General features: G+C 35.8%; 1 protein-coding gene across 2 annotated transcripts in view; it reads left to right on the top strand.

Annotated features, from left to right (window-relative positions):
• Nucleotides 1-19108, top strand: part of LOC150093630 (alkylglycerol monooxygenase-like) — a 58887-nt gene extending 39779 nt beyond the window's left edge. The window contains exons 10-12 of one of the 2 annotated variants that reach the window (XM_090412950.1): nucleotides 8013-8129; nucleotides 13753-13835; nucleotides 16535-19108. In XM_090412950.1, coding sequence (XP_090269076.1) covers nucleotides 8013-8129; nucleotides 13753-13835; nucleotides 16535-16733 — 399 coding nt within the window. In that variant the 3' untranslated portion in view covers nucleotides 16734-19108. The remainder of the gene's footprint in view (nucleotides 1-8012; nucleotides 8130-13752; nucleotides 13836-16534) is intronic. The other variant, XM_090412951.1, reaches the window with a different exon arrangement.
• The last annotated feature ends 4444 nt before the right edge of the window (nucleotides 19109-23552 follow it).

The raw sequence follows: 23552 nt of genomic DNA on the forward strand, positions 1-23552 counted from the left end.
CTCTTGGAGTACAGTTCCACCAATGTGGTGCTAATCTTTTCACCCCAAAATGCATAACCCTACATTTTGTCACATTAAATGGATATCCATTCTCCTTAGCCCAGAACTCCAATTTATCCAAGTCATCCTGCAAGACTTTGATATCTTCTGCATTCACTATTGCCCTACCCAACTTTGCATCATCAGCGAACAAATGAATTGTTCCACTTAGATCCTTCCCTATATCGTTAATGAACAGATTAAACAGCAGTGGTCCTAGAACAGAACCCTGCGGCACACCACTAGTCACAGGCCGTCTCTTTTGGACTCTACTCGTGAATAAACTACTCTTTGATATCTCTCCATCAACCAACCACCTATCCATCTCACCAATCCTATATCCATTCCCATATGTTTTAGTTTACGGATTAGTATTCCATGTGGTATCCTGTCAAACGCCTTTGCCAGGTCCAGCAGTATAACTGTAAACCCATTTCCCTTATCCAGTTCAGCCGTCACCTTGTTATAAAACTTGAGTAAGTTACTGAAGCATGATTTACCCTTCACAAAGCCATGCTGTCCCCTGTACAGTATCTCGTTTTCATCAATCCATTCCTGTATTTTTCCCTTGACTACTTTCTCTACGACCTTGACAACGACTCCTGATATGCTGATCGGTCGGTAATTTGCCGTAGTCTTGGATCCTCCTTTATGCAGTGAAACTATTTTCCCCTCTTTCCACACCTTCGGGACTAAACCAGACCTGAGACTCAGATTAAACAACATGGTCAAGGGCACTGATAATTCTTTAGCCGCTTCACGAAAGACCCGTGCCGGTATACCATCCAATCCCACAGATGTGTTCACATTAAGGTTCTGTAATAGACTAGTCACCTCCACTTCATTCATCACTATTCCCGTATAAACTAATGGTTCCTTCATTTTTTCAATGTCACCACCTGGATGATATGCTTTTGCAAAGTGCGCGCTCAGTAACTCCACAATATCGACTGATTCAGTGACCTCCTTACCATCGTCATTCCTTAAAATCATTTTGGCGTGTACAGTTTTTTTCTTGCTTGCAGCATATTGAAAGAACTGTTTGGGATTCTCTTTTGCTTGCAAAGCTAGTTTCCTTTCATAATCCGCTTTTGCTTTTTTTACCACACTCGCTACCTTTCTGGCCTGCACTTTATACCGTTCGTGTGCCTGCAGGTCACCCCTTTCTTTAAATTCCCTCCACAGTTGTTTCTTTTTTTGCAGCTCAAGCTTAATGGTGTTATTCATCCATTTAACCCCTACTTGTTTTACTATTCGGACCCTAGGTATACAATCAGCCATTACCTCCTGTAAATGCTCCTTGACCACTTCCCATGCTCTATCGACGTCCAGCCCTTGCAGTTGTACATGCCATGGCACTGATCCAAGCAATCTCCTAAACTTGTCATACTTGCCAGCATGGTAATTCCACATATACCCTGTCTTAATCGAAAATTCCACACCTTTAGCCACTTCCCAGGTCAACCTTATGATCACTAACCTTATGATCACTCTCACCAATAGGTGGCAACATGGTCATATTCATTACAGTCAAATTCTCAGATGCTATTACCAGGTCAAGCACTCTCACACCCCTAGTATTTTCAATTACATGCTGTCTCAGATAGTTATCCCTTAATAATTGAATAAAATTCTTTTCCTTCCTCACATGTGTCCTCTCCTCCTTCCAATCAATGTTACCATAGTTGAAATCCCCCATAATAATTACCCTCCTTCCACTCATTTCATCAATTTCCCTATGCATACTATCTCCACCATCTATTCCATCACCTGGTCTATAGCAGCACCCAACTGTATATTTTATTCTGCCAGTCTCAATCTCACATCAAATAGCCTCAAATGAGCTTCTTTCACTATCCTGCGATACAGCTTCAATTCTCCTTGGCTGCAGTTCATCAGCTATCATTAATAATACCCCTCCCCCCATTTTATTCTCTCTGTCCCTCCTAAACACACTATAACCTACACATTCTATCCCACTAACTATATCTTCTTCCGTCAGCCATGTTTCATTAATGCCAATAACCTGTGGCCAGGAAGAGCCAATCAAGGCCAAAAATTCTTCCTTCTTGTTCCTAATACTCCTGGCATTAGTATACATGAAATGCAGTGATCCCTTAGTCCCATCCCTATATTGATGCGTTATTCTAAATGATCCATTCCCTTTTTTTGTCCTTAGTGCTGGCTCGGGTACATTATATACATTCTTACACTCATCTGTCTCACTGATGTCTGCATATCCATTCCCCCCCTCCTCCTTGGTAGTTCTAGTTTCCCTGGTTTTGCACATCCATTTTCACTTCATTCAGCAACACTCTTTCCAGTCTCCGCACACCAAGTCCATTCAAATACAGGCCATCCATCTTGTATAAGTCCTTTCGCCCTTCAAACTCATTCCACACGTCCACGAATTCCACACCATACCGCCTGCATAACCTGCGCATAATGTCATTTGCGATTATGGCCCTCTTTCTAAACTCCTCTCTGTCATACCGTGGCAACAGACTAACCATTCTAACTCTGTCACTCTTTTCTTTTGCTACCTTTAACAATACTTTCAAGTCCTCTCTCATAAAAAATTTATCACCTTTCAATTCATTCGTACCCGCCACAATTATTAATTCTTTCACCCTCTGTTTTTGCACTCTAATACTTTCACTTACATCCTTAAATTTCACACCCGGTAAGTACGATTTAGTTACACTGCCATCTATCGCCCCTCTTAATAATGAGTTGCCATACAACACTCTTTCCTTCATTTCAGAAACTCTCTCATTTTTGCACTGTTTTTTTACGTTAGCTTAACTTTTATTTAAATACCCGCTTTATTTAAATACCCGGTATTTAAAATATATAATTTTAAATACCCGGTAATATTTATTCGATTTGTCTATTTTTAGTGTGTTAAGAATCGCAATAAACAGCGTCCTTGGTTACTTGGCGAAATGCTTTCAATACTTTCCCCTGCAGCATGAGCGCCTGGGGTTGTTCACAGTAAGGGTATGTTTGGACTTTGGTCAGTGTATAGTCTGTTCATTTGTGAGAGGCTGTCGATATAGACACGTGATCATTTGATGAAGTTTATAATGTAAATGTAATTTTACTGTTAATTAGATTTCCGTATATTCTACTTATTCATTTATTTTTTATTAATTAAATTTTCAAAAGAAAGAAAAATTGTGGAAAGAACAATAAAGAAAATGAATAAAAGAACTCTGGAGAACCTAGGATTTCTAGAGATCATAAATACAACTACAGTAAATGTACAATGTTTTTGCTGGAAAACGAAGAGCCAAAAGAAGGTAAGGAAAAGAATCCTGGCGGGCTCGTAGAAGTAATTTTTTGCCGGCATGGTTGGCCGAGTGGTTAGCATATCCGCTCTCCAGCCAAAAGGCTGCGGGTTCGAATCCCGCAGTGGGCATGGATGTTTGTCTGTGAAAATACTAGTGGTGGTCGTCGGCGGTACATCGTTGGTGTAGACCAGGGGTCGGCAACCTGCGGCTCATTGAATGAATAATTGCGGCTCTTTTCTTTATTAAACGATCTATCTAAACATAGAAGTAAAAAGAAATATTTTGTAGGTCAAATGACCCCTAACCATATGTCGATACTCAAAAAACGTCAGTTTATATTGGGCGCGATCAGCCAGGCAGAGCGCTACTTTGTAGCGAAAATTAATCACTACAAATTAATTTAATTTGTAGCGAATGGCGATAGCTAGGTAGCGCTACGATCGAGCAGTTGGCTCGGACACATTTATGACGTCATGCTAGGCTAGCACACATAGCGCTACGGCAGCGCTTGCCTGTCTGAATGCGCCCATTGTCTTCGCATATAGTGCAGGTGTGGTCTGTAAATCTGCTCACTTTGTTAAAATAGGTAAAGGTTTTGTAGTGGACGTTGCCGTGCTTTTATTTACTGGTGATTGTGTTAGGTGACGTGAATATTGTAACATTCCATTAAATATGAACAAAATAAAAATATTTTTATGGTATTTAAAATGTTAGCGAAGAAGAGAAAGATAGAACAAGAAAATCGGGAGTTTAAAAGTGAATGGACCGAAACCTACTCATTTGTAGCAAATACAGCAGGATTTCCAATGTGTTTAACATGCCATGAAAAGCTTTCAAACAATAAAAAATCAAATATACTAAGACATTTTTAAATAAACACGATACATTTGACAAAGCATTTCCGCGGGGAGATGAAAGAGAAAAGACAGTAGAAGAGCTGCAAGGCAAAGTAAACCTATCTAAACGTTCATTTGCCAAATGGATAAAAGCATCAAGAATTACCACTATTTCTAGTTTTGTGGTCTCTCAAGAAATTGTTAAACGAGGAAAACCTTTTACAGACGGCGAATATGTGAAAGAATGTTTTATTAAAATGTCCGAATTTCTCTTCTGCGATTTTAAAAACAAAGCGGAAATAATTACAAAAATAAAAGACATGCCATTATCTGCTAAGATTGTAAGGGACAGAACTATACGAATGGCAGAAGATATAACAAATCAGCAGGTTACAGATCTAAATTCAACACCAGGATTCTCCATTGCCTGTGACGAATCATGCGATGGATGACATTGCACAGATTGTACTTATGTGTAGATATGTAAACTCTCAAGGACCTCAGGAAGAATTACTCGATTACTGCCACTGACAGGAGAAACTCGTTGAGAAGATATTGAATGTGCTGTTACCACTTGCTTGAAAAGTAAGGGTATTAATATTAACAAAATAATATCCATTGCGACCAATGGAGCGCCGAGCATGAAAGGTACAAAAAAAGGTTTTGTTTCTTTATTTAAAAAACAAATTTTGCATGACGTGTTTTTCTTTCACTGCATAATCCATCAAGGGACACTTTGTGTACAAACGTTTCCAAAAGAGATAACAGTAGTGATGGATTTGGTTGTAGAAATTGTTAACAAAATAATGGCAAGACCGCTACATCATCGGCAATTTTGTGAACTTCTTAAAGAAAACAATTGCGAATATTCCGATCTTCTTTTGCATAACAGAATAAGATGGCTTTCCAGAGGTGCGGTGTTGATGCGATTTTCCACCTTCCTTGGAGAGGTTAAGTTGTTTCTAAGACAAAAAGACCTTGAATATGCACAGTTAGAGAAGATACTGATTGGTTACAAAAATTCCACTTTATGGTGGATATGACTTCCTATTGAAACGCACTAAATAAGAAACTACAGGGAAAGGGAAATACAGCAGTTTTGATTTTAGAAAAAGTGATTTCGTTTGCACAAAAATTATATTTGTTTGCGACAGACTTAGAGAAAGGCACATTATTACATTTTCCTACGTTGAAGAAATATCCACAAGAACAAGCTGAAAATTCCATAAATTTAACCTTTTTCAGAGAAATTGTGGTAAACATGCGATCTGAATTTAATGGGAGATTTGAGGAATTTAGAAAGAACAAGGCAACTACCTCTTTTTATTGCGACCACTTGAAACTAATCCTGCCGAATTAAATTTTTCACCTTTTGCTGGAATTGATGAGGCTGCATTTCAACTTCAGTTGGAGGACCTGAAAACCAAGAATTTGTGGAATTCAAAATTTAGAAATCTTGAAGCTGACCTGGAGGAGTTGGAAAGACAAAAATCTACCCTTGCAATACAACACAAATGATCTGAAGTAGAAGATCTTAAAAAGCAAGATCAGATTGTATTTGACACGTGGAATTGTTTTCCGGACACTTACATTCAATTAAAAACATACTCATTTGGACTTCTATCGATTTTGGGATCGACATATTTCTGTGAGCAAATATTTTCTAATCTGAATTTTATTAAAAGTAAGTTACTTTCGATGAGAATCAATTGTCAGCCCTTGAGCTATTAAATAAAATAATAATAATAATAATAATTACAAATTGAAAGTGTTTCCCAACGTTTATTTGCATTGCTCTCAGAATATTTTGCACACTACCTGTAAGTGTGGCCCAGGTCGAAAGGTCATTCAGTATACTGGCAACAATTAAGAATGTATTAAGATTCACTATGTGCTAGAATCGTCTCAATCTCGTAGTCTTGGTACTTTGGCTATTGAAACAATGTTAGTGAGACGATTAGATTTTGATCATATTATTCCGATATTCGCAAGTAAAAAGGCCAGGAAAACTCTAATATAAATGCAATTATTTGTTATATAGTAAATGTATAAATAAATATATAAAGTTATCAAAAGTTTTTGTAAGAAATAAATATTAACTGTTGCTATTATATTATTATAAGTTTTGTGTGTGCAATTTTTATTTTGATTTTTCTTTATTATTTTTTTTTGGTATTAATAAAACAGAAAAGTATAAAAATAATTGTTTTATTTGTTTATTTATTTTGATGGCCTGCTAAGAGGACGTGGACCTGGCTTTGGCTCTCGACGCCCCTGAGAATATCCACACTGTTTTTGACACGTGATTATCAAATAAAAATGCATCTCACTATATCGCTCATGCTAGCTTAATCTGTACATTGTGTACTTTAGCCACTCCAGATTTAAAACGAAGAAATATGTGCCATTCCACTTTTTTTTAAAAAATCTATAATACGAATCATTGATGGTCTATGGGAGGTCTGTGTAGGTCAGTGGAAGTGGTGCTTGTGTCCTCTGCGCTTGGCCGCTCAAAGTTAGACCTAGGTTCAAGTCTAGTCGCCGACTGGAGGAACTTTTTCTAAGCCTATCTTCGACCGGTTCCCGAGTTAGTCGATCTCCGGTAAGCAGGTTTTTCCTCCCGTAAACTCAAGAAAATCGACCGTAGTACCCACATTATTTCAGACAATGACATATCCTGTTAGAAGCCGCAACAGTTGCCCGTTCTTACAAAATCTTAACGGGAACCAAGGATTTATCTTGCCCGAGATCTGAAAAACCCTCATTAGATCTTTAAACATACAAGAACTGAAATATAGTGCCAATTATAGAACGTTCCTAAATAAAGTGAGATCATACACGCGGTATGCATGTATTGTATGCATTATGTTTTGCCAAATATAATTGGAATCGGTTGATTTACAGTCTGTAACAGTTTTTAGCTTTAAGTGCCTTATAACAGTTATGTACCCTGAAGATGCCAACAGCTTCAGTTGGTGAAACTAGTTGGTATAACACAGTTGTTCTAAAAAATACTTGATCCATAAATCCAAATAGAAGTTATATCCATATCCTATTAGGGTTAGGCACCAAAAGATGGCAGCACTTGTTTGCTGGTCTCTTCATCAGTAGCCGCTTATAATTAGTGATAGACATGGGCCAGCTATCTCTGATTGGCTACCAGTGGAGATTGAACTGCCCACTCAGTCTCCAAAAGCTAGATAGCATATAAAGGCCTCGCCTACTCCCTATTAGGGAATGACAGGCGTTAGTTGATTTTTTTTTTTGATGGGTCAATATCTGTCATAACCCATTGAATTCTAAAATCTGTTGTAATTTATGTGGCTTATTTGGTGAGGAAAAAAGGAAGATACATGAAGCCGTTCTGAAATTACAAGTGAGTATGTTATTCTTTGTAGCTTAAGCGATATTCTATCTGATTGCAAGAGAAGGTTCAACCATAAACATCTGGTGATATTTGTGCATTTATCCACTATTCAAATTTCTAATAACCAGCATTTCCCAAGTAGTTCACAGAGCAAGACTGCGGTACACTTTTCTTGTGGATAAGTGCGCTGTAAATGAAACTATTATTTTTAGTATTTTTATATTATATTTATTGGCGTTTTTTGAATTAACCCTTTCAAGAAAAAAAAGCCAATGTGCAAGGAAATTATAGGCGAAGGAAATTAATCATTTTCTTTCCAGATTTTTTTTTTACTTCATTTCTCTTTTATGCTCTTTTTATTTTGTGAAATGTGCGTATTGCTTTATATTATTATCTTTAGTGGAATACTTACTCATTAAGAAATAAGAACGTATCATAGCATACAGATTTGGTTAATACTTTTTTATTCTGTTACAGCCTCAGCCAGGAACGGAAAAGTTTGATCCCCAAATTCCAATGTGGCTGAAAATATACATCCTCGTACATTTTGTTGTTCTTCTTCCAGCATATTTTGAAATAATATACAACTCGCAGGTAAATATTTTTTATTAGTTTATTATCTTACTAAAGTATTTTAAATATTAATTCTACACACAAAAAAAAACTATTGTTTTAATAATTACAGAGTAATGAATAAAATCCGATTCAAGTTTTATATACGCCATCTTCAATACACATTGAGCTCATAAGGAGAGAAATATCGAACAGGTAAAAATTTATATACACCCTCTGTCCAAAAAGAAACCGAACTTTTCGAAAATAGAAGTAACTAGTGGCGCCATCTGTTGTATATTTTTGTTGTCGAAAGCGGCAACCTTCATTAGTGTTGTGTCAACTGTTGATGACATTTGTTTCATTAGAAGCCAAGTTCTAGTGGCAAAAAGGTCAGTATGTTTTGACAAACGGTCGGTCGTCATGATATTCTTACGCGACGAATTCTCGCTATCAATCGCTTCAAAAATTCGAGATAAAACTCACCATTGGCCGTTTGGCCAGGCGGAGCGAATTCTTTGTGGATAATGCCCATGGAATCGTAGAAACAAATCAGCATTGTCTTTACTTTTGACTTCTCCAAGCGACTTTTTTTCGGATGCCCCTCTTCTGGTGGTCTCCACTCAGCACCCTGGCGCTTTGTTTCGGACTCATACTCAAAACACCACGTTTCGTCATCAGTAACGATCGTTTCCAGGAAGTTTGAATCCTTACGAGTTTTAATGAGGTCCTTGCAGTGTTCAATTCCATACATTTTTTGGTCGCCTGTCAACTTGTGGGGAACAAATCGCGAATTCAATTTACGAAGGCCCAAACTCTCGGTCAAAATTTCGTGCACAGTTGATTTTGGAGTTCTCAATTCATCTTCAATCAATCTTACGGACGATTTCGGGATTTTCTTTGATGAAATCACACACTCTTTGAATGTTCACTTTGTTCAGTCCAGTTTTTGGACGGCCCGGCTTTTCGTCATCCTGAAGCGTCTCACGACCACTTTGAAATCGCCACTCGTAAACTTGAGTACGGGATAAGCATTCATCAACGCATGCTTTTTGAAGCATTTGATGCGTTTCGGGAATAAATATAAACATCAACAAGACAAAATACATGATCATCAGCAAACATCCAGCCTCATCAATGAAACTGACACTCAATGGGAAAAATATTGATCAAGTGTCAAGATATAAATATCTTGGTTGCTGGCTTAATGAACGGTGGGATCCAGAAATAGATATAAAGACAAGGATTGAAGTTGCACGGCAGTCCTTCATGAAAATGAGAACATTATTCTGCAATAAAGACCTAAACATGGAAGTCAGATGCCGAATGCTGAAATGCTACGTGTGGTCTATTCTGCTCTATGGAGTTGAAACATGGACATTGAAGGCGATAACCATCAAGAAAATCGAAGCCTTTGAGATGTGGCTATACAGAAGAATGCTAAAGATATCATGGACAGAAAAAATTACCAATGAAGATGTCTTAAAATCCATTGGCAAAGCTAAACATCTTGTACAAATAATCAAGAAACGAAAAACATCATATCTTGGTCACATCATGAGAAACAGTAAATACCAACTTCTACAAACTATTTTGATAGGAAGAATTGGTGGCAAAGGAACTAGAGGAAGAAAAGGAATATCATGGTTTGACAACATCAAGACGTGGACAGGAAAGAGCAGTGCACAACTGCTCAGATTAGCACAAGAGCGCAGTTTGTTCGCCAAGATGGTCGCTGACCTTCGATAGAAGATAGCACAATAAGAAGAAGATGCGTTTCGGTAAAACTTTTACCAAGTTTAACACAAAAGTGTTAAACTTGGTAAAAGTCAATCGCAGCTCTCTGTTTGAAACTCATTTTCCGAGCGTTCGTCAAAACACACTGTCACTCTTGGCACTATAACTCGGCTTCTAATGAAACAAATGTTATAAACAGTTGACACAATACTAATGAAGGTTGCCGCTTTCGACAACAGGTGGCGTTACTAGTTTCTTCTATATTCGAAAAGTTCGGTTTCTTCTTGGACAGAGGGTGTATGATGTAGCCACCTATGACTTTTATGATTGAAGTAGTTCTACAGAATTTGCTTTCGGCAAGAATTTTGGTGTGTGGAGTCAGAAATCTGCTATTCTTCTCTCAGTATACCAGTTCACTCACAGAACGCAATCGAATCCTTACAGCTTGATATGCCACAAATCAAAATATCAGAGAGGGATGAATAAATAATATTTATTGATAGTATTTCGGATAGAATTTCCACATTATTCTCAAGCCACTTTTATCGATTCAATAACAGACGACTACTTGATCGTTCTAACAAGCAAGTGTAGTAAAGTAGACCTACAACAGGATTCAAAGACCTTGATTGAGTCAAGTGCGAAAAGGAAATTGAGATTTGCTTCATATTATATTTTATTAAGAAAAATTAAACCGTAAGGTATTTATTATCTGAAAAGTAGGCTCAAATCAAGTAAAACAAATCAAATAAAAAACAAAAAGAGACAAACATTATAGTCGGCATAATACACATGTCATTGTAATACAGTAGTGCTGTGTCGTAATACACCATTGGTGTTGTAATAACATTTTAATATAATGTTCACGTATTTTCGCAGCTCTGCGTACGTGAAGGTTTGATGGGTTTCTTGTAGATGAAACATGGCATTGAGGCGAGCGTATTCTGCGTCTAATGTTTATTTATTTTTTCTTTTATTTTTACTTTTCTTTCTTGTTGCATAATTTTAACCTATAAAAACATTTAAATAGATAAATAAATAATAATTAAAAAATAGAAATAAATCCTAATAATGCCTTTCATTCCCAAAGTGAATTGACAAATCTCATTGAATCCTGGATAACGTTTTGAAGATTAGTAGCTGGTCTTTATCCTTCAGCTATCACTTACTTTATTAATTAACACATTTAATTAGAACTTAACTGTTTATGTTCTGAGAAAGTATTAAATAATTCTTCTATCACAGAATTCTTCTTTTATTCTGGTTCTTCTTTGATTTATTTGCCACTTATATTTGTATATCTTTGAGTCTACACTTCACATTCTGCTGCTGAACCCTAGGAGGTGGTTAATTTTCAAATCTCTACACTTTTGGATCATGGACCGTATGAAGCCTCTGTAAACAATATCACATTGGATAAGATCCCGTGTTTTTGTTTCCCCTCTTTCCATATGAATTTATGCATGTTTTATGTCGAAACACGATGTTATTAATGCCTAGTTCATGTCCTGGGGCACGCACTTTCCATTATTACCAATCGTATTTTTTTCTCCGAATTTTTCAAATATTTCTATATGTCTGGAATTGATATACATGTTTGTAGTTTTCTACTTTTTCTATTAATGCTACTTACATTAAAGGTGTTTATCTTCTGTTCTTTTATGTCTGCTAAGGTCAAAGTCCAGTAACGGCCATGTTTACTGCTTCCTGTTAACCCAGTCGGAAACCAAATGTAATCCGAAGACACTACAGTCAACATGAACTATGTTACACAGTAATGTGTATGTAGTTTCATCCGATACAGAACACAGTTTGGTCGATAAGTTGCTCATTTTCAGCCCACCCTTTTTTGGTGTGCCTACAAATGAATATACTCGGTAACATGACGCCCCGGGATAATATGAGGGTTGGACATCAGGTCACAAGCACTGTTTGTCTGCATTCCTTATAGACTATGTGGGGTGTTATTCCAGTTATGCCGTGTTGTTCCTTAAGGGATCAAAGATCGTCTGAGGATCTATGTAGGAAATACTGATTTCGAACTGCAAATCTTTTCTTTCCATAGAAAGGAAAGATTTTCAGTCGTAAGAATTAGAAGTAATTGTACCAGTAATGTTTTTTTTTTTTTAAAAAAATCGTCCAAAAGGCTTTTGTTTTGGTTTGATTTTATTGGTGTTAGGACATTATACCAAGTCTATGAATTTCGCCTGTTTTTCAGTCGGTTTTTATTTGTTTTTCACGATGAAAAACCTTCCCCCCCCCTGTCTAACTTCTCTTCAGTTGGGAAGCCATCGTAAAGGTTTCTTAACGTTCTAAACGTGATTCGAACTGGTGTTTTAAACAAAGAGGGCATCGGCGATACTAATGATCAAGGAGACGTCCTTCCAAAGGCATGTCAATCGATATGGAAGAGGTACGATTCCAATGATTTGCGATCCTTACAGTGGTGACGACTCGTACATAAGCACCGCGACACTGCAGCACCCCCAAGGAAAAAATGAAAAAATTAAATTTTATTTGTGTTTATAAATAATAACAACGCTTACAACATTATATAAATGCAATGTTAAAGGTGACAGCTTATTTCGACATTGGAAGTGTTTGATTGACGCTTTAGATTACGAAAATGCACTGCCATCTAACGCAGTGTCAGAATTATCACATTAGGCCAATTGCAGCTAGACTCGCTGATATTCGTTTGTGCTTCTCATTGCACGTTATAAGTGATTGTAACTGCTTGTCTGTGCAGTGTATCCTATGCTTGCGCGCGTTATTTCCGTGAGATACGAAACTTTTATTATTGGTGCGTGTTCGTGATGAGGGTGAACTATTTTTTTGTAAATCTTGTTTTATTCTGTTAAAATAACATATAATTATTTATTTATTATAGATACAAGGCTGAATTATGACAATTGTCACTGGTGAAAATATGAAAAGAATTATATTTTTTCAATTATCGTTACACGAAACAAATGCACTGCTATCTAACTCAGTGTCGGAATTATCGCGTTCGGCCAATTGCAGCTAGACTCGCCGATAATATTCGTTTACGCTTCTCATTGCACGTTACAAGTGATTCCGACACTGCTCGTTTCGGCAGTGTCGCTTACAGATAGATTGTATGCTTGCGCGCGTTATTTCCGTGAGATACGAAACTTTTATTATTGGTGTTTGTTCGTGGTGAGGGTGAAATATTTTTAATAAAGAGATATTTTAAATATGTAAATTTATTTATTAATAAATTGGTTACTGATTAGGTTTTTTTTTTTTTTTTTTTTTTTTTTTTTTGTATATGCAGCATTCACTTAAACCGACGGTCACTGGATCCTTAGTAAAAATTAAGTAAAAATTCTGTGAACTGAGGCATTTATGAAACTGGTTAAAAATATAATTCGGCTTTTCAGTACTTGGAAATGAAATTCTTTGTCTTCCCTTTACATGTTGGGTTCAATGACCTGTCACAGCCAAGTAACTGGGCTTTGTAGAAACTTAATTAATAGATAGGACTACTATTATGGGATGGTTAAACGTATCTGAATAGTTTACTATGCCTATCAATTGCGTGTATTCTCCTGCAGGTTTGTTTATCTTGCAAGATAAAAAACGTCAAAGTTTCCTTGATAAAAAACTCATCACCTCCGTTTGAGATTGGCTGAAGAAAGGGTCTAGGCCTTTCCAACTCAAGAGAAATTTGTTATTTTTAATGCATTCATGGATATATTTGTAAATATAGCGTCGGCAATACCAAACGTATAGCTTCACTCATTTGTTTTTCAGAAATAATATCTGATCCACGTGTATGAATATTCAGAGGCTTCTAGTGAGCGAGTGAACCCCGTCTTTAACGTTTTCCTTCACTGATTCGCCTTTAAAAAATTATACTCGTAAATCAACAAATAACAGTTATATTCATAAATTTATTTTTCAGATTCTCTCTTCGTGGGCGATACTTTGGTGCAGCTTTTTCATTGTGCTCTCACTGACCACGATAGGGCTACATTTGGAAAACAGGTTAGTCATTTCATTTGTCCTGAACCATTCTTTGCTACTGCATTTCGTAAGCTAACAATATCGAATCCCAAGAATGTTTCACTTCCACTTACAGAAATCCGACGCATTTTAAATGGTCGACAGAGCAAAGTGAACCTGAGTGCCCTTTATTCGTGTCACCGAGTGCAAAGGCCGTTGCGGAACAGCAATAAGTGCGGTATTACTTTTCGGCTTTTTAAATTTTCTAGTTAGGGTGCAAAGGAAATTTAGGCAGGATACAAACAGGATCCAATTGACTGACATCGCGCAATATTATTGACTAAACAGTTTGTTGGTAATTGTGCTGAGGAAGGAAAGAAGCAGGAAGAAGGCGGTGGATAAGGGCCGACTCTTAAGAAACTAGAGATTTACAGGAAGGGACTTTGAATGTACGGATAACCCTCGTATAACGCGGTACTTATACAACGCGGTTTCTATATAAGACGGTCTACAAACTGTAGTAACCCTTTATCTTTTCATATATTTTTCAACGCGCTACTTAAAAATCAAAATTTATCTTCGTTAAATTTTAGTCTTCCCGTATCGTGCATTAGTTATAAGTAGCGAATTTATATTATGGGAAATACCTTTTATCACGCATGTACGTCAATTGTTTACCGTATAAATTATTTATTGTTGAAAATTGTCTTCGTTTTCTGTCAGGAAAGTGCATTAAAAATCATAAGTGTGTTAATCTCAAGCTGAGCACTTTATTTTCTGGTGAGTTACATGCAATATGCAATGCTTTTTTATGTAAAAAATATTTTTATAGTAATAGTCATTTAGAGGGCTTTTGCGATATGGTTGAAAACGAAATTAGTGAATTAATTGATGGGGAAATAGATTTAAATAAGAAGGAACTGGTAAAGTTAATAGATGACGTCGAACCAAATGGCGGGGAAAGTTCTGCCGCAGATTCTGATTGTGATGCATCCGTTAAAGAATTCAGTTTAAAGAAATTAGCAGAAGGATTGGACTTGGCAAGAAAGTTAGGAAGTTATTTTACGGATAATGATCCCTCAATGGAGCGCTCCGGAAATTCACGAGACAATTGGATATTTGTTTAGCTCCGTATTATGAACTTAATAAAAAAATTGCAGCATAGTAGTAAGCAAGGTCTTACTATTGACTTCTTGATGACTAAACCAGCCGAAGTATGCAATGAGAATTATACAAATGATGTCCAAGAGATTTCAAGTGGTGACGACCTCCGGCCACTTAAAGAAAATGTACGAAATGTTATTTCTGAAGAGAGTGATGACGATTAAAATATACGCTTTATTTTATTTTGCCAAAAACATTTATTCATTATGTGCAATGAAGTTTACGTACAATTTATAAATGTTTATAATTTTATACTATGTATTTGTTTTATAGTTTATTTGTTTTCTTATCTTACATGAATTACCTGAATTAAATAAAAATATTTTTTGTTGGATATGGTATTGTTTATATAATCTTAAAAAAAATCATTTCGGAACCTAACCCTACTTTTTCTATGTGATCCGAGTCTCGCATAACGCGGCATTTTTGTGGAACCTAACATCCGCGTTATACGAGGGTTACCTGTACTTGTAAATCCATTTGCCAAGCAGTGGCGAACTGCCTATTCTATAGTCTGCCGCAGAATTGTGCGAGCAAAGATTGCGACAAGAATTGCGATCCTAACAAGATTCATTTAAAGAGCTGAATGCTACGAAGATGATAATACAGTTCTTGACCATGTTGTCTTGTGTTTACGAAATGCAAAAGATGACGCTATCTTTCGCATATCATAAAGAGAAACCCCCATACTTGGAGAATGTTTTTTGAATTAAAAAAAATATATCACGTTGCAGTGTAACTAGAGCATGAAAGTTCGCAATTACTACAGCAACAGGGCAAGGTACATGCTAAAAATAACGTAATCCCCTCCCACCATTTTCCGGTGTGACGGAATCGCAAAGAAGCGATTCTGTCGATGCAGACGTAATTCAAAACACCTGGTGTGTGTGTGTGTGAAAGAGAGAGAGAGAGAGATCGAATACCGTCTTGATGTGCGCTATTAGGCATCTCACAGGCAGATATCCATTTGATCTACTACAAGTGTTCAGAATTTAGTGAAGAAGTTCTGCATCTGTGAGTGTCAAGTCCGTGATTTTATCTCTGTTAGTTTACGAAATAAATGATTATTACACATGTTATGAGCGATTGCACAAAATTATTTCCAAAGATGCAATACACATACAAAAGTCAACTCTACACATTGTAACGAGCAACTCAACTCAACTGATTTTTTTTTTTTTTTTTCTGTAGTTCATGTACCCATCCTAAGGGACAGATGAGAAGGGAAGGAAGGAAGTAGTTCATGTGTTTTGTTTCTACTGTACACACATGAAGATTTATTATTTTTGAAAGAGAGTTGAAGTTGTAAAATTAAAAAGACGATTGGATCTTAAAGATTTCACAAATATGCTGACATTGCATTTATCTCTAAAAACTCCACGATATATTTCGCATTCGTTTAAAAATCTTACTCACTTCTTAGCAAACAAAATTTTAAAATTCAAAATATTTTAATGCTTAAACATCACATTTGTTTATTAATAAAAACTGCTTCTTAATACGTAAGATAATCGCACTTCTTAAGATAATCGTATTTCTTTTCTTTAATTTTATATTATTATTATTTCTTCCCTCAGTGAGTATGCAGTTTGGATGGAGGTGTCTCGCTGTCCCCTGTACTTCCTCGTAGACTTGTGCACTTATCAAGAACTGGCTGAGCTTGGTCCTCTACGCATTCTTAGCATGACTGTCTTTAGAGGCATATTTTTTACGTCGTCAATATTCTGGATTGCTTTTATTTTACAGCAGACAACTTTTCGATTTCAAAAGAAATGAAAAAAAAAAAAAAAAAACCAGTGCATGCACTTTGTGTACAGTACAGCAATCCCTCGATTAATGCGCCCCAGATTATTGCGTTTTCGATTAGTGCGTCATTTTTTTTTCGATACCCAAATTCGATTAGTGCGCCTCTAAAATTCGATTAGTGCGCCTATATACATCTTAAAAATAAATGTTACAGATTTTAAAACTTTTCGATCTATACATTTTTTATGGCTGACTATTTTAAAAAATCACTCGCCAGGATGAAATGAATTAGTTACCGATTTGAAACATTTTACAAAGTTATTTTTAATGGCATACTATACTATTTCCATGTACACTATGTTCCAAATTTACCGACAAAATTTATGTCGTCTGCTTTACATAGCATTTTGCTGATCATATCACGTGCAATTGTTTTCCTTACTTTTTTATTTTAAATTATTTTCCCAACCTTTCATCATGAGTAAAAGAATTAGTGAGAGAAAAATGTGGAAGTGTGAAAATGATTCGAAAAGTAATCTCATTGGAAGAAAAACTTGAAATAATAAAGAGAAATGAACAAGGCGAGTCCAGAGCAGAGATAAGACAAGAACCCAAAAATGGGTGAATCAACTGCTGAATACAAAGAGAACGGTAAGGCTGCTTTAAGTTCATCCTGCATGCACTCGAAATCCAAGTATTATAATGATTGAATTAGAGAGACTTCTTTTTACATGGATCGAAGATTGTAACCAAAAATGGATCTCGCTAAACACTGGCCTTATTAAATCAAAAGCATCGTCTCTTTGTAACCTGGAAAGAAAGGGCTATCAATGATGGAAAAGAAGAAGAATTCCACGTTAGTGGTGGGTGATTTGAGCGTTTCAAAAAGAGAAATAGCCTACATAATGTTCTAATCAGAGGCGAAGCTGCAATTGCAGATAAGGAGATGTCCAGAGATTTTTGAAGAAAATTGTGTAAGAAGAGGACTATTGTGATCAACAAATATTTAATGTCGATGGAAACCGACCTTTTTTTTTTTTTTTGGAAGCAAATGCCTTCCAAGACTTTTGTAACCAAATCAGAGAAATCTTAGCCATCATCACCAAAGTCGAATGAAATTACTGCAAGCAATATGCGAGCCGCTTGGAAGCACCTTCTTCCACGTTGTGCAAATGATCTTAGAGGCTTTTCAAAAGTTGAGTGATTCCGACCTGCTAAATTTAGATACACAGTGGGAAGATCCTGAAGAATATGAAGAAAATTTAATCACTGACAAGCCCAAAGAGGTTTCACAGAAACAATTTGAAAATAGTTTTCGTACAATCGAAGTTTTTAAGCAGCAATGCTCAGAGACTGACCCTGGTGAAGAGAGAACCAGTAAAATTTGCAGAAGAGGTAATAGGGCCATAATTCTTTTATAAAAAAACTTAAGGGTTAAAAACGAAATCTGAGGAACGAATTATACATTTTCCCATAGGTTATTATATTCGATTAGTGCGTTTTCGATTAATGCGCCTGTTTTAAAGAACGCATTAATCGAGGGATTACTGTATAGTATAAAATTATTGTAAACATACACAAGAAATACTGAATCACGTTGTCCAGGACAAATCCAGGGACAAATCACTGTTCTTTGAATAAATGCAAAGAGCGGATTAATAAGTATGGCTTCATGTTTTATATGTTTCCTGTAGATAAACAATTGAAATGTGCAGCTTCCCTCTATTACCAAAAAATACGTTATTTGCACTTGCTACAGCAGTCCAAAAAGTATACCAAGCAGTGAAGGCAAATCGGAAATCTCTTACACTACTTTTTTGTTCAATTTTTTAAAGAGTCGTGAAAGTTACCTTTATGAAAAAAAAAATCATTTAAAGGTTTCACCTTTGGTAGATTTAATAAATATGAAGTATGACAATTCTTCTTTAAATAGTAAATCCTGATTTTTGCGAAACTGAGCACTCAAAGGTTTTTTTAATGCTTTTTTTTTTCATCTATAACATCTATTACTTGCGTAATTACGGCTATGATGATATATCAGGGTCGCAGCCAAGCGGGAGGATTAATCTAATTTTATGAAAGCTTTTAATTTATTGTGTTCAAGTACATTATGCATACCAGTGCCATTTTCCCAGATATATTTCCAGCTAAATTACTGTACTGCCTAACTAGTTGAAGACTTTCAAGTGTTTTATTCTTTTGTAATTTCAGTCTCTGGAATAAACGTATGCTTACTTCTTTAAGCTATGTATAGATTCCGATAGATTAGCGGAACGGCTAGCACATTTTGGGGTATCCAGGATACCCCAAAATTTAAACTACACACGAAAAAAGTATTAGACAAGTACTATATAATACTGTTTTTGCTATTGCTATATTTTTATGTTTCACATCTGCGCATTCTACAAAAGAAAGTAAAAAAAAAGTCGCATTGCTGCCTTTTTTTTTAACCGAGTGGATAAAAATGCGCTCGCCAATCTATTTTAACGTGCTATAACTTTCTGTGGATGTCTTTAGATAGTATATGATTTTCATCATCAGGTGTGAGCTGTTACCCTAATTAAATGATGATGTGAGCTGTTACTCGGAGGCTTGAAGTGGCTTGAAGTATTACGTTTGGCCTTTAAATTAGAAATTCCAAGTTGCTAACCGTAGCTTACCTACGCTACTAATACGTTACAAGCTTCTACACTTTCACTGGTCGGATTCTCATAAAAATGAAGAAATGACAAGAAGTGTTATTCAGCAAAACTATTACTACATAACACCTGCATGGAGTTCCAGGGCAATACATAGCATATTATGTTTCTTTAAGCATGAATCTGTCTTTAATTTTTAAGTTTCAGATTCTGACCCTAACCTAAGATAGCATCGCCTCCTACGCTGCAATTTAAAAAGAATATTAATAAACGAACCCAATTTGAATTAAACCTTGGTTCAAAATTATACATGGAATTCAATTATAATTATTAGGTATTCATTCTACAATTGCAATCAATATCAATGTGTATAATATAGAAATGTCAGAAGTATAATATTAGACGTTTTATAAAACAGGGCGTGGTAGACATAATAATATTTTGAAAAAAAAAAAAAAAGGTTTAAACATGTAAACAAAATTAGAATCTATTTTAAAAATTTCTAATTAATAATTTTTAATAAATTCTAATTTCCTTCACTTATGTTAAACCGTTTTTTCAAAGTATTATGAAGTATAATATTTTGATTATCACTATTCTTTAATTAGAAGAGTAATAAGATGTTGGATTATTATTATTATTATTATAAAAATAATAATGATAAATAAATAAAACTTCTCTGCTTTTGTTTGTCTTCTTCACACTAATGATTATTGAGGTAGCAATGCTGCTTTACTAGGGAATAGTTCAGAACAAGGTAGTTTCCCATTGCCTTCCCTGCCCATATACGTATTCTTGTTGTAGATATGTGTGTTCATTCATGAGGAAGGTTTGACTGTTTTTAGGGATGAAAAATCCGATTTTTCTGGGAAGTATAGTTGTTCAGCTATGCTATTAATCCCCCCCCCTCCCTCTTTCTTTTAATATATATAATATCCATTATAACAACTATAGTAACATCCCTATTACAAAAATACTTTAACAGTAAAAAATGTTCAATAATCCTTAAAATTCCTGTGATCATTTGCCATAAACGAACACACAGCATTACAGAAACTGCGATATTCATGTCGCTGAAGCAATGCTTCGCTACCACCCTCATTCTAATCGACCTGTAACCGAAATGCTAGTTTGACGTAGATGACAAGAAAAAAAAATGTATGACGTTAAAAATACCAACACTACCATTGACTTTTCCTTAGTCCAGTTTACTGATAATATCCTATAAACTAAATCAGCTTTAAAGAAGGAAATGAGAAAGGAAAAAAAAAATGAAAAAGATGACATTGAGAATTTCCAAACAGTTTGAGTCATAAATAGCGAGTTCAGTAGGATTCGTGCTGCGTTTAATTTGCAAAGGTAACCAAATTACCAAGTCAAACAAGGAAAAATAGTTTGAAAATAAAATAAAATGAAACACGTGGATATTATTCATGATTGATTTATTTGTATTCTGTTTTCAGCCCTTGAAAGGTTGCTGATTCCCATGACTAAACTGGGATGCTGTGGACTTGCAAAGTATGAAGGTCCCACCTTTTAATTTACTGCAGCATACAGCGAATTTTATTTTGTACGATTTACTGAACACATCATTTTCCAAATTATTTTGGGATATTACTTACTCTATGCGTTCCAGTTTTAGTAAGAAAATGTTAAGATAATAAAAATAACACTGTTTGCAAGAATTTAATTATGGTAAACGAAATCAAATGTTGTACAAAATACGAAATTTGCAAACATTTTAAATTGAAGCGCTGATAATCTGAGTTATGATTATCCTATATCAATTCTGCATAATATCGTCACTGTGTATTTCCATACTGCAGAAATTAAGTACTAGATTCTGTGTGTATCTCAGACTTCAGAAACGGTACTCCCCCCCCCCGTTTATCACGCCAGATAGTTCAGTAGAAGTGACGCTTGCGTCCTCTGAGCTTGATCTCTCGAAGTTAGACTTAAGTTCAAATGTAGTCGCCGACTAGAGGAACTTTTTCTAAGCCTTTCTTCGACTGGTTCCCGAGTTAGTAGCTCTCTAGCATGGGCAAGCGGGTTTTCATTCCGTAAACTCAAGAAAATCGACCGTAGTAACCACATTATTTCAGACAGTAACATATCTTTTCAGCATTAGGTACCAAGAGATGGCAGCACTTGTTTGCCAGCCTCTTCATCTGTGGCTGCCTATAATTTAGTGATAGACGTGGACCAGCTATCTCTGATTGGCTACAAGTGGAGATTAAACTGCCTACTCAGTCTCCGAAAGCTAGATAATGTTAAAAGGCCTCGCCTACTGCCTATACAGGAATGAAAGGCATTAGCTGATTTTATTTATTTATTATTTTTTTTTATAATTTACTTGACAGTTATTTCTTTTTATCTTAATTAAAGTTATCTAAAATTATCATTACAATACTCAAAGCACTTTGCAAACAACTTAAGATAATTAATAATCATATAATTAATTCCGTTAACGCCATCTTTTCCCCAGAGGGAGTAGGCGAGGTAATTTCAGCCATAATTAATTTTTTTGCGTATCGATTGAGCGGCAATCGATACGCAAAAAACATTAATTATCCAAAAGGCTGGTTCAAGACTACCAATGATATTCTGGAAGGAGATTGTGATAGACAAATGCCGCCATCTTGTATTATCTAACATTACATATTATTGTATGAAATAGTGTTCTTGGTTCGACAGTTGATTTGCTTAAATTGCTAAATGAAAAACCCGAGTTTCTAAAAGAAGAAAACCTATTTGCCCTTCCCAAAAATTAACTAACTTGGGAACCGCTGAAAAAAGGCCTATAACTTGGAAAGCGGAAGCCACAGGGTAAACAGGCACCCTAAGATAGTCAATTAGACCATAATTCCTTTACAACTCTTTTAAATCGTTTTGAGAATTATACAATCAATAGTATACACTCCAAGCACTGTTCAGAGATTTTCATGCGAGTGCGTTTTTGATCTGCTGTGAGCAAGCGCGGCACCCATCTTGCCCAAAGCTTTTTCATTTGCAATTCTTCATGCAAAATATATCCTACACGTTCTTTTGAAATTACCTATAGTCTCAGCAATTTCACGCACTTTGACTCGCCGGTCATCCAATGCCATATTGTTCTCTTGATCAATGATTTCTGGTGTTGTTACACTTTTTGGTATCCTTCACGCGGATCATCTTCAAGGCATTGGATGACCGGCGAGTCATAAACTTTTATGAACTTCCAATAAATTTCTTTTGGCGTTAAACTTTCTTTTACAAAGAATTTTATAACCGCACGATACTCAATTTTATCCATTTCAATGGATACAGACAACACTTTGGCTTCAGACAACTGTATAAAACAACCGCTTGATAGAATGATTTGCAATTTCACATGGATGCTTATGACAGATGTACGTACCTAGGGAAAAAAAAAACTCTTGCTGATAGTGTTGCCATGTATGGTTGAGGCCGAGAACTTTTCAGGAGGACTTTTTAGGAGGAGAAGTGGGGCCTCCTCTGGCGTCAGAAAAAAATGCGTTGGCTTTCCTCTAAGAACTAAAAATATATCGACAACTTTACCTTAAATATAATTAAATAATTTACAAGGAACCTGCCAAAATCACTTAACACTTCAAACAACACATGTGCAAAATATACGGGGCAGGCTGTTCATGTTTCAGTACTTACCTATGCTAGTTTTGGTATTCGAAATGTACAAGCTGAGACCAATATTTCCTCTTAAGTTTTTAATCCCTTGACTGTTACAAAATGAATTTCTTTATATGCACTGTCATAGGAAGATGTGTACCATCGCTAAAACATGCAGAGCTATGACTTCAGAAACATCAGCAGTTTGTAATTGATTGAACACGTGTAATATACATCTTAGAGGTTAGGGAACTTGGTCAGAAAGCAGTCAGTGGAATCTAAATCAAAATAAACTGTCTGCGGTGAATGACCTATTACTTAGATAAAATCGACAGTGAACGCCCTATTACAAAACATATGTTTTGTTCGTTCGGTGGGGGTGTTCAGTTATCACTGGATAGGGTCCAAAACAGTTTCTATAATATACACTAAAATATTAATTGAAATTCCAGACGGGAATGACATAAATAATGATTATTAATTATTTAGTCAGTTTTATTACTTTTCGTTAAGTTAGTCAATAGGCATCGGGCGTCATTCTCAGAGGTATTGAAATGCCTGACTGAGGAGGCCCAGACACATC

Source organism: Typopeltis vanoorti, chromosome 23, assembly GCF_054136105.1.
Source record: "Typopeltis vanoorti isolate ZY-2024b chromosome 23, IOZ_Tvanoo_1.0, whole genome shotgun sequence".
NCBI classification, from domain to species: domain Eukaryota; kingdom Metazoa; phylum Arthropoda; class Arachnida; order Uropygi; family Thelyphonidae; genus Typopeltis; species Typopeltis vanoorti.